The sequence below is a fragment of the Myxocyprinus asiaticus genome, chromosome 5 (assembly GCF_019703515.2).
Source record: "Myxocyprinus asiaticus isolate MX2 ecotype Aquarium Trade chromosome 5, UBuf_Myxa_2, whole genome shotgun sequence".
Lineage (NCBI taxonomy): Eukaryota > Metazoa > Chordata > Actinopteri > Cypriniformes > Catostomidae > Myxocyprinus > Myxocyprinus asiaticus.
The window spans coordinates 5,412,739-5,428,128 of NC_059348.1; the positions used below are offsets into that span (position 1 = coordinate 5,412,739).

At 40.9% G+C, this 15,390-nt stretch overlaps 1 protein-coding gene and 1 long non-coding RNA gene across 6 annotated transcripts in view; both read right to left on the reverse strand.

The window, feature by feature from the left end:
• Positions 1 to 15,390, reverse strand: part of LOC127440722 (zinc finger protein 721-like) — a 180,022-nt gene that overhangs the window by 104,394 nt on the left and 60,238 nt on the right. The window contains exon 6 of one of the 5 annotated variants that reach the window (XM_051697498.1): positions 13,890 to 14,102. The exons of 3 other annotated variants lie outside the window; for them this stretch is intronic. In XM_051697498.1, coding sequence (XP_051553458.1) covers positions 13,890 to 14,102 — 213 coding nt within the window. Of the gene's footprint in view, positions 1 to 11,771; positions 14,103 to 15,390 lie in introns of those variants that run through there. One more of the 5 variants, XM_051697497.1, reaches the window with a different exon arrangement.
• On the reverse strand, positions 1,960 to 10,013 carry LOC127440930 (uncharacterized). The gene is made up of 3 exons (XR_007897240.1): positions 8,715 to 10,013; positions 8,573 to 8,639; positions 1,960 to 4,479 (listed from the first exon to the last, which is right to left on the reverse strand). It is a non-coding gene; the product is annotated as an uncharacterized LOC127440930 (long non-coding RNA).

Below are 15,390 nucleotides of genomic sequence, written 5' to 3' on the forward strand. Positions count from 1 at the left end.
ATAAAAAGTTAAATGATCAGCATCGGACAATTAGATGAAAAGAAAATTGGAGATCGGTATTGGATGTTAAAATCCTGATTGGAGCATCCCAAATATTCAAGTTGACTGGGTTTCAAAAAATAATGATGATGATTAGTGGGCTGAGACCCCATCACAAAATGGACAAAAACAGGTACTTGGTGGATGGCTACAATTTGAATATGAAGACAGTGTTTTTTCTTTGTTTCACTGCTTATATATTTATTTGTGGGTGAATTGAAAAAAAAGTTCTCAGTTTGGTTCTTTTTAACCCTTGTGCGTCAGTTTAAAAAAAAGTTACTCAGAGGTCCTTAGAGGATAAAAATGTCTGTGTAAAAAAACTGCCATAATATTATATATTAATATTATTTTCCACTTTAAATGAGTTAATTTTTTTAACTAACATCAGTCCTTATCGTAACTACCAATTATTCATTCATTTTCAGGATTTTAACACTTTAAATGCCAGTTCGTTTACATAATGCTACTGTTGTTGTTTTTACACACACACACACACACACACACAAAACACACCTTGACATCCATACCAACACACCCACACAATTTTAGCTGCATCCTTTGTTATATTGGCCTGCAGTGCTCTATAATACAGCAAACAGAAAATAGGAAAAAAAGCATGTATTTGCTCCATAGGCTAAACATGAGAAAAATGGAGCCATCTGTTAGAAAATATATTTTAAAAAAATTATCTTGATGCCAGGGCTCCGGAATGAAAGCATAATATCAGAGAATTCATGATGTTATGCTTTAATGGCACTGGGATCAAATATTGCAGTTTTAATGGGTTTCAACATTTTTGCCCTGAAGGTTCTGAGTGTAACTATTGTGTGGACACAGTGTATTATAGATGTATTACAGAAACTGAGGTTAAAATATCAAAATTCCCCCCAAAATACACACCTTTGGCAAAATGTATGCCGTTGGCATTAACACAGCCAAAATGATCGAAAAAATGAAAATGAAAAAGACTAAAATGTCCCGAAGGTTGCACAAGCGTTGAGTACTCAAGTGTGAAAACAGCCTTTTGGCAGTTGCACATGTGAAATACATTACCACGTTTTTCCTATCATAATCGCAGTTCAAATCGCAATCGCAATATTTTCAAAATAATCGCAATATTATTTTTTGTCCAAATCGTATCTTCCATGCCGCTGTTACTCGTGCTGCGTTGTGTACGTAAAGAACGGGTCGGACATCTGCCAACCAAAGGAGGTTTATTGGTCCAGTACACTGTGTGAAACATCAAAGTTCAGTATATCACTCGCGGGGTAAAACACATCGTAACATCTCCTGCACGACATAAAAACCCATTAGCTGGCCTGCATTAATAAAGCGCTTATCTTGAAATAACGTCACATATTTATGCCATCCAAACATAAAACTGACATTAAAGCATAGTATGACCTTTCACAATACTCGTTATAATAACAAATTAACTTATTTAATAAATTCTATGAACTTTAACCACTTTCAGACGAAGAGCTCAGGAAAACACTTACCAGAGTGAACTGACGAGATACAAACCACAGACTGTGATGACGTGTTTCCGCCTTATTTATCAGCATAAATCTTGCCATTTTTTATATTATCATTTTTTTAAAATATTGAGTGTAAATTTAAAACATTTTGCTTTGTGTTATATTACCCTGGAATTAGTTTAAAAAAACGTATTACTACAGATTTATTTCCTCTTCTGGAAAGTCATTCAAACCTAATAGTGGATGTTTTTCTTTCATTCTTGAAGCAAATGGGTAAGTGAAAATAATATTTGCCGTGATCTCCCATTCACCGCTGTCGAAGTTTACCCTGCAAACATTTACTTCCGCATTCCAAAACCTGGAGTGTGAAAAACGTCTGTAGCGTCAACCCGGCACTGGGAACAAAAACAAAATGAAAAGTCCCCTAAACTGTAAGCAGACTCAGAATGAGCTTTATTGACAAGTATGCTTACACACACAAGTAATCTGTCTTGGGCTGCATTCCATTTCAAATTTTTATGTCCTTCCCTCGCAAACTTCACTCCGTCTCATGGACTCGGATGTTATTGGGCTTTTCCCCTGCACGGTACTGCTCGACTCGACTCAACTCGACTTTTTGGGGGTTTTCCACTGTGGATAGTACCTGGTACTTTTTTTAGTACCACCTCGGTCGAGTTTCCAAGCGAGCCGAGCCGATACTAAATGTGACGTCAATACCCTGCAGGTCACTGATTGGTCAGAGAGAATTGTCACTACCAGCATCATTGGGATTTGCAACACGGGACATCAACCCGTTAGTTTTAAAGTTAGCAACAGCGATAGTAGTATCATTTGTTCACGTGACTTTCGAATTGTAAAAAGAAATGGCTGTGTGCAAAACCACGCTGTGGTCAATAAACGAGGTGCAGACGTTCCTCTCATTAGTAGCTGAGGAGAGGATCCAACGAGAGCTGGATGCAGTGACGCAAAATGAAAAAGTCTTTCAAGAAGTGTCTCAGCTGTTGGCCGCACACGGCTACCAAAAGTGTAGGGAAAAGTTAAAAAAAAACTTAAAAGTGACTACAGATCCATCAAGGACCACAACAGCCGGAGTGGTTCAAACAGAAGAGAGTGGAAGTGTTTCGACCAAATGGACACTATCTATGGCAATAGACCGGCGAGCAATGGGAGGAAGAGTGCCCTGGACTCGGCCATGGCGTTGTTGGAGTCCACTATGGAGGATGGTACGTTTTGTTACGTTAACTCTATATTCTGCTTGAAAGCTTCACTTTATTTAGTTGACCAGCTACTGAAAAGCTTGCTTCTAAAACAACCAGGCCAATTTAACTGTTACACTTGTGTAAAATCACCATGCAACAACTGCTTTATGCAGCACAATGAGCTAGTAGCTAACAGCTAGCAGTCATGCTATTGTTTATGATGATGTCACGGCAGTAGAGGCGGCGCAACTATGACGATCAGCCTATAATCCCACCCAAGTTGGGGCTGCACTAAACTGCAGTGGAAAAGCAAGCTCAGAAAAGTAAAGCAAGCAGAGTCGAGTCGAGTTGAACCGTAACGTGCAGTGGAAAAGTACCATTAGTCACTGCGTAAGGTGTGAGAGTGTCCACTACTGGCCGTACCTGTGCAATGTGTTTAGCTGGAACACCCTTAACCCTTGATCACTTGGAGCATGTTGAAGGCCGATGTCAGTTTGTGGAATTATTTAGTGATTTTTGCACTTGAGAAAACAATGTTTTCGGAGATTGATTTCAGAGGCTTATGTATAAATCTTGTAAGTTTAATTCTTTTTTAATTAGAATGAATTGTTAGAAAGGATTAATCAAGATTTACACAAATGAAAATGTTAACATAACATTGAACACATAGGCTATAAATGTGTGACAAACAGTTTAAGGTAGCTACAAGTATTACGTGGTTAAATCTCAATATAACTTTTCTAAACTGCTTAATTGACCTAACTTCACTTTCATCATACATTAGAGTTGTGTGGGGGTGGGGTTTATGAAGTGCATTCTGCTGTCATGTCACAATCGAGTTGCATTGTGGGATATGGGGCTGCCTGAATATACATCAGAGTAGGCTCACTCCCTCTGTCAAAATCGAGGGGTTGAGGGTCTGTCAACAGAAACTTCCCTCGCTCAATTAATGAAGTGGTACGGACTTCCAAAATGGCGGTGGGGATTCCCCCGAGGGGAAGTTACCCAGTGGATATTAAAAGTGAAGTGAACGCAGCCTTGGTGACAGAAGCTTCCAGCGCACAACAGGCCTGGCTCCAGCTCTAAGATGTAAGGTGGGCCATAGGACCCGCCGGTTGGGCCGAACAGTTGGAGGGGTAGGTGTAGGTGTAGTTCTCAAGGTGAGCCAAGTACATGATTGGGTGGGCCAGGCTCACCCAGGCCCCCCTGTGGAGCCGGGCCTGATGCACAAACAATACAAGGCAGACATAATTATATCTAAAAAAAATAGAATAAAAATAAAAAGTGAATAGAAAATATAAGTATATATAGAAATATACAACAAGACTATATATATATATATATATATATATACAGTATGTACAAATACAAATCTGTTATACACAGAAGCAAGGGAATGTAATGGCAGAAGAGGTAGGATATGTTAGATAAACAGACTAAGCTGTGTTTTGCACATAACTGTTGCTCAATGGGGCAGTTTTAACTGTTCATGAGATGGATAGCCTGAGGGAAAAATTTTTTCCTGTGCCTGACGGTTCTGGTGCTCAGAGCTCTGTAGCGCCTTTCAGAAGGAAACCGTTCAGAGATGGTAGTGGGCTGGGTGAGTGGGGTCCAGAGTGATTTTTCCAGCCCTTTTCCTCACTCTGGAAGTATAGTTCTTGAAGGGAGGGCAGGGGGCAACCAATAATCCTCTCAGCAGTCCGAACTGTCATTTGTAGTCTTCTGATGTCTGATTTAGTAGCTCACCAAACCAGACAAATATGCTGCAAAAAACAAAAACAAAAATTAAAGCAAATTCATCAGAATTACAAACAAAATCATGTTTTCCTTGGTTATATTACTGTTCCCTATCTGTCACTCACTCGACGTTGTGTCGATGTAGTGACACTAGGGGTCACTCTTGGGAGCCCCAAACACCTCTGATGTTTTAAGAAAAGTCCAATGAAAATTGGTGAGTGGAATTTGCATGCCACTCCCCCGGACATACGGGTATAAAAGGAGCTGGTGTGCAACCACTCATTCAGATTTTTTCTTCGAAGCCGAGCGATGTTGATGTATTCCACTGCCAATCCATTCACCTCTGCAGGAGAAAGCAAAGAGTGATCTCCGCGGCTGCTAGATTTTACGGCGCATCACAGCGGTTTCTCCCCCTCTCCCACAGATAAGTGCAGAGAATGCCCCTGGGCGCTTCGGCAGCGCGTGTGGAGCGCTAAAAGAGTATATTTCTCCTTAAAAAGAGTATATTCCCTAAAAGAGTGGGCAGTGACGGTGTAGGGCCTTGGCCCACTTAAAATGGCAGCAGAGACCGCATGGCCCTTTGTTCTATGGTCAAAAGGAGAGACATTGAACTCAGTTTCCCAAGGTCCTTCACAAATTCACAACTGGATGCGAAGTCCCGCCCATGGACCCAGGCTTAAACGCCATTGGTCGAGTGGCCTACGACCGATGACGTCATCTCGTCAACAAAACCCGCGGACAGATGAATTTCGCTCTCTCTGTGCTAAGCTCTGCCTGGCTCTAAAGGGACATCTGTACTGTGCACGTATTGAAGGAGTTTTTCTCTCCGTTTGGACTGAGAACAAAGAGACCACGTTTTTCTAACCTCGCCATTTGGCCACGGTAGAGTAAGATTAACTTAGCTTTGTTCAAGTCTCATAGTATACTTATATCAACCGGTTCAGTTTCACTGTAAAGCAACAGTGAATTTATTTTGAAAAACGGAAAGGCGACCAGTTTCCCTTCTCCCTCTTTTTCATTCAACGTTGACTATCTGCATTCTTCCCCACCGCTGGATCTGAAGAATAAAGCAGAGACGCGTCTTTCCGCTGACGGGCGTAAGACAAGGAACCATCCAGACCGTTTCTCCTGACCGCTCAATGTAACAGGAATTCCAACGGACAAACCTACTAAGTAAGGCTTGATATCTGGGCAGATTTAGTTTAGAAACTGTGACTTTTCTTGTGAATCTAAATCTTATTTTTGACTCTAAATGCTGATGTTTTGAATATATATATATATATATATATATATATATATATATATATATATTTGTATGTTAAACTCTGCTCGCTGTTTCAAGTGGGGATATTTGTTTTAGTTTCTTTTGGGGTTACGTTTGTTTTGTTGAGTGATTTGAACTAGTAATTCAGTCCCGCTGTTACAAGCGGTTACCCTTAACTAAACTGCATGCATTCTTCCTCGCTCCCGCTCGCTCTCACTCTCTCTCTCTCTCTCTCTCTCTCTCGATATTCATTGAGTGAGCGGCGCCTCAGTTCATGTTCGACTCAGGCTGGTGAACCAAATTCTCCCGCCTGTTTCGTCAGTTCCTTTGTGTGTCCGCTCATTTCTATTCGCACATGGGATCAGCTCCATTTTGGACTTAACCCTCCATTCTGAACCTGATCCTCCATTTTTTATTCCTTTGTTACCACACCTGGACACACACACACACACACACACTATCATATAACTCCACTGTTATCTTAGGATATCATTGATTTTATTTTCGGATTATATTCAGATAGTATTGGCTGTGTTCACTGGCTGGCCGCCAAATTCTCCCGCCCGTTCTGTTAGTCCCTTAGTGTGTCCGCTCATTTCCACCCGCACGTGGTATTAGCTCCATTTTGGATTTAACCCTCCATTTTGAACCTGATCCTCCATTTTGATTCCTTGGTTGCCACATCGGGACACACACACACACACACTAGCATATAGCTCCACTGTTATCTTAGGATATCATTGATTTTAACTGGATTATATTCGGATAGTATTGGCTGTGTTCACTACTGCTTGTGTATAATAAATCCTGTTATATTATAAGTACTCCTGTTTGTTTTTGTTTGAATGTTGTATTGAAGCCAACCTCTGCCACGTGAAGAACTCCCAAGTTACCTCAGATTACTATTGTTGTTGGTATTAGAAACTAACTGTAACTAGATTACTGTTGGACTTGTGTATCAAAATAATTGAACTAGGTTTTCCCTTTGATTATTTTGATTAACAATTAAGATACTCAACCTACAGGGTAGATTTTATTCTACGAGACTCAGTCAGTAACTTGCTATCATTTTTCTCTTTTCAAAGAGTGGTGCACCGAGAATAGAGTTTAATGAATTAAATTCTATTTAATTACTATTTAGCTATTTGATTATTCCATAATTAATAACAATTAATTATTGATCATTTCTGGAGAATAGTTTGTTAAATTCTATTTAGTTATTTAATTGTTAGTTGATTATTCCATAATTAATAACAATTAATTATCGATTATTTCTGATAGTAAAACTGATTTAAACAACCAGTAGCACCTACAACGGAAAGCGTCTTTTTAAAGATGCCTTTCCGTTTATGTGCACTTCCTGGTTGCAGTCATTATCTCTGCTTCTGACGGTCACGATCGCTGCCTTACATGTCTGGGCTCCAACAGCTGTCCGCACTGTGAGAGCATGACCATGGCCACGTTGCGATCACGGCTTTCCTTCCTTAGAGGGAAAGCCACTCCAGCCGCTCCCTGCAGGCAAAAGACTGCGACGGTTAGTGCTGGGGGCGATTTGGGGACTTCAATGGAAGTAACTCCGCCGGGTGAATCCCCACGGACCTCCCACTCCCCAGCACGCTCGTGCGCCCCGGTTGAGTTCTGGGATGAGTCAGGCGGCCTGCCTCAGTGCGGGTTCGACCTCTCATTCAGTGCTCAAGAGGAGGATGAGTTTTCGATAGCAGCATCGGAGAGCAGGCTGCTTCAGTCCGATGCGGAGGACTCGGCTGGGCTTCCGCCTTTTGGTGTGGTCACCCAGTCTGAGGCTGACGCCAAGCTGACGGCCATGCTTGCCTGGGCCGCCATGAGCATCGGGCTAGAGTGGAACCCTCCACCCTGCCCTGAACCCTCACGGCTTGATGATTGGTTCCTGGGGTCGGAGCGCCACTCATGGCCGTGCTCCGCCCCGGTGTCTTTCTTCCCGGAGATGCATGAAGAACTTGCAAAGTCGTGGTGGGCACCTTTCACTGCCCGGACCGGGATTTCGAGTTCTGCTGCTCTCACCACCCCGGACGGCTACACGGATGTTCCCCAGGTAGAGCAGGCAATTGCAGTGCACTTGTGCCCGCAGAGCACCGCCACCTGGCGGAACCGTCCTAGGCTCCCTTCCAAGGCCTTTAAGACTATGTCGTCTCTGACGGCTGCCTCCACTCTGCATGCCATGGCCCTCCTGCAGGTCCACCAGGCCAAGGGATTGAAAGAGCTGCACGAGGGTGGTCCTGACCCAAGAGTAATGCAGGAGCTGCGCTCGGCGACCGACCTCGCCCTACGGGCGACGAAAGTCACAGCGCGGGCTCTCGGGCAGGTGATGTCCACGTTGGTGGACCAGGAGCGCCACCTTTGGCTCAACCTGGTTGAGATGAGGGATGCCGACAAGGTTTGCTTCCATGACACCCCCATTTCCCAGGCTGGCCTTTTCGGCGACACCATCGAAGACTTCGCACAGCAGTTTTCAATGGTAAAGCAGCAGACCGAGGCCATTCAGCACATCTTGCCCAGGCATGGTTCAAGATTGCGCACCCCATCTGCCCGTCGCCGCGGCGACCTTCCTGCGGCGGCGACATCGGCTCCACCGCAGCCTGAACCTTATTTAAGGATAAATAAAAATGGTTAATTACTTCATTACAATATAATCTTCAGATCTACATTTTTTTCCAATAATGATATTAAATTATAATAGCAAAAAACGTAAAATGAATCAGTTAGCAAAAAATTAAATATATATATATATATCAGGTGATTAAAGCTGCCAAATAATCACAGATGCAAACAATATTAACAGAACCTCAACTAGAAGGTAGTAATGTTATTTAACCAACCTGATGTGGTTGTTGGGCGTGCTATTCCGGCCCCGCCTGCCGGCGGGTCTTCCCCACCTTCTCGGACCTGGGAGGGAGACAAGGAAAGGCCAACACGAAGTGACAATGGGAGAGAGAGAGGAGAGAGAATAAAAAAACTTACTCGCCAGTTCTCTGATACGCCGTAGCCTGGTCCTCGGTCATTCCTCCACCCTCTAGTGGATGACAGCCGCTTCTCCCCTGGTGGATCGGAGGCAGTCCTCCGTCCCCTGGTGGACGGACCACCCCGCCGCATTTTGGTGGATGGTAGGGGTCTCCTCCGCCCCTGGCAGCGGTTCTCCCACTCCGTAATGAAATTATGGGCTCATGTTGCAGTTATATTGTCAGTAAGTCATGGAATTACAGAAATATATATATTACAGAAACATATATATTATGTAACTGGACCATATTGGACCATTCTGGGTAAGCTTGCAACATTAGGAGGGCGTAAATATGACGTTGTGAATTAGTTATATAATGGTAATTAAATTATGGGCCCATGATGTTGCAGTTACATTGTCAGTAAGTCATGGAATTACCTAAATATTACGTATATATTATGTAACTGGACCATTCTGGGTAAGCTTACAACATTAGGAGGATGTAAATACGATGTTGTGAATTAGTCATATAATGGTAATGAAATTATGGGCCCATGATGTTGCAGTTACGTTGTCCTTAAGTCATGGAATTACAAAAATATTACGTATATATTAAGTAACTGGACCATTCTGGGTAAGCTTGCAACATCAGGAGGACGTAAATACGATGTTGTAAATTAGTCATATAATTGTAATGAAATTATGGGCCCATGACGTTGCAGTTACATTGTCAGTAAGTCATGGAATTACCTAAATATTACGTATATATTATGTAACTGGACCATTCTGGGTAAGCTTACAACATTAGGAGGATGTAAATACGATGTTGTGAATTAGTCATATAATGGTAATGAAATTATGGGCCCATGATGTTGCAGTTACGTTGTCAGTAAGTCATGGAATTAACAAAATATTACATATATATTAAGTAACTGGACCATTCTGGGTAAGCTTGCAGCATTAGGAGGACTTAAATATGATGTTGTGAATTAGTCATATAATGGTAATTAAATTACGGGCCTGTGACATTACAGTTATGTTGCCTGTTAGTAAGTCATGAAATTACCAAAAAGGACGAATAAATTACTGGTATGTTGTGTGTTAGCAGGGATACCCTTTAGCCTGTGAGCTGCTCTGAGCGACCGAGCAGATCATGCACTCCCGCCTGTACATCGAGTATTCTTCATCAAAACTGCATGGACTTCTACCAAATACATTAGTTTATCCAAAGCATCATATGTTTGCTTAGATCCATCAAAAAAAAAAAAAAGGAGTGAGAAAATTTTATTTCGGGTCCAATCAGTCATGCACACAGCAGCAGTGGGAGACATTATGTCTCCAGGCAGTTAAGATGTCAGAGCCCCCCCTCTGTATCGCTAGATATTATCACGTGGTTGATGTCGCTTTCTAAACTGAGAAAGGCCAGCCCATGTACCCATGGAAACCTCACACTATTGCCTACATGACCTGCCAGTCAAACCATTACTAAAGATCTATTGGTCGGATTGATCCAGGCAAATAGCCAATGTGCATTTGGTAATACCACTGTGTGTCTGATCTGTATTGAATGAGAGCTCTGGCTGTGAATCACAGATCAAAGTGTGGGTGGGCTCAAAATACGTGGAAGAGTCCACAGAATAGGGGAGACATCGATTTTGATAGCATAGAAATATATTAGTATCAATATTTTATTGTCATTTTTGATTACGATAACATAACAATAGAGGATCAGTTGGGTTTCCCCCCATTTTCCCCCCAATTTTAGATGTTTTGGATAAAATGGTTGAGTCCATTTTCATCAGTGGACCCTCACAATGGAATACATGCTGCTTTTGTTCAATCATTGGATCGGATCATAAGTAGAGAACATTAAACATAAGTATTGTTGCTCATGTTGCCTGTTTTAAAAATGCACTCTTTTAACATTTTAAAATGTTTTTCACTGTAATGCTCTCATTGCAAAATAGACTGTAGAAGATGAAATTGTTTTTAAGCTTTAATTTGATATAAAGTTTGTGAACACTGATGCAGTTTTTGTTATAAAACAAAGCATTTGTTTTATAGCCACACTCAAACGGCCCACCTGTTGGCGCTAATAGGTTTAAAATGGGCATGTAAGACAGCCTCTGAATCACCCCCATTTTCACTTACATTCACCAAAATTGGTACATATACAGTTCTCATCATCCCGGACAACTTTCATAATTTTAGTCATTAGGTCCGCCCAACAGGAAGTTGGCCATTTTGGATTTTTTGAATATTTCAGTCTATGAACTTTTATATACTATTCCAAGGGGATTCATGAGACTGTCACCACATTTAGACAACATTATGCCAAGGCATTGAAGATGCTAAATTGTGAACAGATTTTTGATATATTGAACAGTGTTGCCATGGCGAGGCATAGATGGCGAAAAATGGGAAACAGGTTGTGTCGCATATCTTTTGTGTGCAATGTGTGATTTAGATCAAAATTGAGATGTATGTTTAGTCTTCGGGGCTAATTGCATGGGTGTGACTATTTGGGGTCACGGTCATAGCATCACCACCTGGCAGCAGGAAGTATGGCTCTTACAACAGACTTTAAAATAGTCCTCTTATATTTACCCCAATTGCTTCAAAATTGTTAAGAATAAGGTAAAATGCCAAATGCATGTTTCCACCTTGCATTGTTTTCCAAAAGCCACTGGGTGAAAATGGACCTGTGGTGCTTGGGCCTGTCATCGCTGCTTGCAGTTGTATTTAATATTATTATTATTATCCATAGTAAGGTGCATGTTAGATAAAAGAATATATGGTACAAAGTTTCTGCAACAGCTCCAGGGCTCTCTACTTGTGTGTACTTCAATTTCTGAAATCACTCCCTTGTTTTGTTCACTCCTTGCTAATATAGTGCACTTACTGCCATCTACTATATACAGTTGAAGTCAGAAGTTTACATACACCTAAGCCAAATTAATTTAAACTAAGTTTTTCCACAATTCATAACATTTAATCATAGAAAACCTGTCTTAAGTCAGTTAGGATCACTACTTTAATTTAAGAATGTGAAATGTCAGAATAATAGTAGAGAGAATTATTTATTTCAGCTTTTATTTCTTTCATCACATTCCCAGTGGGTCAGAAATGTACATACACTTTGTTAGTAACTGGTAGCATTGCCTTTAAACTGTTTAACTTGGGTCAAACTGTCAGGTTTTGTGGTGGAAATGACAAGAATCAAAAGCAGAGTAGAGTAATGGGCTTTTATTTAACAAAAACTATTCCGAAGGGGGAAAAAAACAGTCCATGGCGACATAAAGATGACAGGCTGGGCTGGATCAGGGCTGGAACAGAATAGGACAAGACAGGAACCGACTGACAGACACCTAACAGGGAAACATCCACAGGAAGATCCACAACGAACTGGCACGAGACAAAAAACACAATGGGGTTAAATAGGGAAGGAAACAAGGAGATAACGAGGAGGGCAAGTGAAAACAATCAACTAATAATCAGACAGCTAACAAGGCAAAAGAAAGGGCGGGGTTATCACTGAAGATAGACACGAATGTACAAGGGAATGAGAAAACACAAACCCAAGTATATTCACACAGCACGAGACAAAACACAAGTGCCTGGATTCAGCCACAGAGTAAAGAATTCAAACCAACCAAAGTGGCCGAATCCAGACACAAGACATAAAACAGACATAGAACGCATACATGTCAGGGCTCTGCCACAAAGTGGAAAAAACCCAAAACTAAGGGCAGAACCCTGACACAAACATTTTAGGTAGCCTTCCACAAGCTTCTCACAATAAGTTGCTGGAATTTTGGCCCATTTCCCCAGACAAATCTGGTGTAACTGAGTTTGAGGTTCGTAGGCCTCCTTGGTCGCACACACTTTTTCAGTTCTGCCCACAAATTTTCTGTCGGATTGAGATATGGGCTTTGTGATGGCCACTCCAGTAAAAACTTTGTTGTCCTTAAGCCATTTTGCCACAACTTTTGAGGTATGCTTGGGGTCATTGTCCACTTGGAAGACCCATTTGCAACCGAGCTTTAACTTCCTGGCTGATGTCTTGAGATGTTGCTTCAATATATCCACATAATTTTCCTTCCTCATGATACCATCTATTTTGTGAAGTGCACCAGTCCCTCCTGCAGCAAAGCACCCCCACAACATAATGCTTGCAATTATGCCTCACCCTTTTTCCTCCAAGCAGACCAATCACAGTTGATCACAAATTTTGAAAGGGTGCACGTCAGGCTATGGTGTAGGTTCGACGCACAAGTATAAATTGCCGTTAGACAGAAGACAGCTCAATCAACATTGTTCTTTTGAGAGAAATTCTATCTTTTTTTTTTCTGAATTTCATCCCATTTACATACACATAAAGCTGAACTTTGCTTACTGTGACAACCCTGGACAATTCTTTTTTCTATGAGTTAGTAGAGAGCCTGATTTGGTGAAACTCTTCCCACAAGAAGTGCAGTGGTACAGCTTCTCTCCAGTATGCACTCGTTCATGTGCTTTCAAATTTCCTGAAATAGAAAAACTCTTTTCACATGAAGTGCAGTGGTACGGCTTCTCTCCAGTATGCACTCTCTCATGTGCTTTCAGGTTTCCTGAATCAGAGAAACTCTTTTTGCAATATGAACACTTGTAAGGTTTTTCTCCAGTGTGAATTCTTTTGTGGCGTTCCAGGCAAGAAGCTCTGTAAAAGGCTTTTCCACACTCAGAACACACATGATCTCTCACAGTGGAATGAAATCTCTGGTGCTGTTTTAAATTCTGCAGAAATGAAAAACTCTTTCCACAAAGTGAACATAAGTAAAGCTTCTCAATTTTATGAATTTTCTGGTGTTTTCTTATGCCTGGTGCAGAAGAAAATGTTTTGCCGCACTGATCACAGCTATATGACTTTTCTCTAGAGTGCATGGATAGATGACTTTTTAGACTCCATGACTCTCTGAAACTCTTCCCACACTGATGGCATGTGAAAGGCTTCTCACCAGTGTGAATTCTCATGTGCTTAGTAAGAGTGTCTTTATGTCTAAAACTATTCCCACACTGATGGCATCTGAAAGGCTTCTCTCCAGTGTGAATTCTCATGTGCTTAGTAAGAGTTTCTTTATGTGTAAAAGTATTCCCACACTGATGGCATTTGAAAGGTTTCTCTCCAGTGTGAACTTGAATGTGACACTTAAGACCTACTTTATGTGCATAACTCTTTCCACACTGATTGCAGGTGAAAGAATGTTTTACTCTTGTACTTTTAGATCTCTTTTGTGAGAAATAATTTCCTGTCTGTGAGCCACTAAAAGACATTTGTTCCGTTTTGAAACTATAAAGTGTCTGATCCGGATGGTGTTTCGCCTCCACTTCATTCAGTTCTTGACTTTCCTCTTTCACCTCCATCAGATCTAAAATGAAAACACAAAATATTCTTTAATTTCAAAGGACAAATGTTAAAATTAAGGAAATAAAACTGACCCCAAATGTTATAGCAGAAAACTGCAACTTTTTTAATGTGATCTAAACAGAAATGTTCAAGGAGTTCAATGTTATGTGCATTTTATTTTATATTTGAAGTAATTTTCTTAGCTGTTTTTCTTTGGTTGATTAAATGTGCATTTTGTTTTACTTTTAAAGGGATGCAATTTACAGATAAAGGTTACTTTTAGGGCTGCACCTAACAATTATTTTGATCATCGACAAATCTAACGATTATTAAAACGATTATTTGACTATTCGGTCGATTATTGTAACGATTATTCATTAGTGTTAGGAGGTAGTTAGGGATAGTACTGACAAACACATAAGGCGGAGCCCAGATGACATCATTCACCTGTGTGGAATAAGAAAGGCGTGCATGCATCAGATGTTGCGGCCAGTGGTTTGAGTGTGGAACTCCGCCCGTCAAGAGTGTGAGGAAATACGGCTCTGTATGAATCGCTCTACCTCTTTACTTTTATGGTGATTGTATGTGTTTGAGGAATATCACTGTGGTTTTAACACTACCACTACGACACAGAATCTTATTTCATTTTAATACCGAACTTTACCGACCAACGCCTGAGCTGGACCGGGGAACCCGATCTCCACGCCGCACCCCACCGGGCCAGAGCGACAACAAGCCAACAGGTGAGTGGCCTCTCTCTGGGCGATCAAGTTAAAAGGTTGAATTAAACATGCTTACGAAAAATAAAGAGAACAATTTCATCTTTTAAAAATACCTCTAAATGATATTTACTGAATTACAGGATTTTGTTTGTTTTGTTTTTTTATTTAAAAACTTCACTGCGAAAAAAATCATTTTTTAACTAAGTGTTTTAGTGTAGTTTTCCATTTAAAAATATCTAAAAATCCTTAAAACAAGATAAATTTACCTGAGAAGCATTGTCTTTACGGCACTGGCAGAAGTATAAACGAGTGAAAAAATACAAAATACACTTATGTTCAAGACACGATCTCTGAAAGCAAGTCTAAATATCTTTTATGTTGCTTCTCAGGTAAATGTATCTTACACCAAGTTAATTTTTCAGCAACTTTGTTTTACAGAAACAAAACTTTGTTTTAGATTCAAATTATGCTTAAGGGAGGAATCAGTAGTAAACAAGGAGCTAAAAACAGTTGGAATGAGATCATTCCAATTGATGACTCCGAACATACTGTATACATGAACACTACATAAAGTGATCGGATTGATGT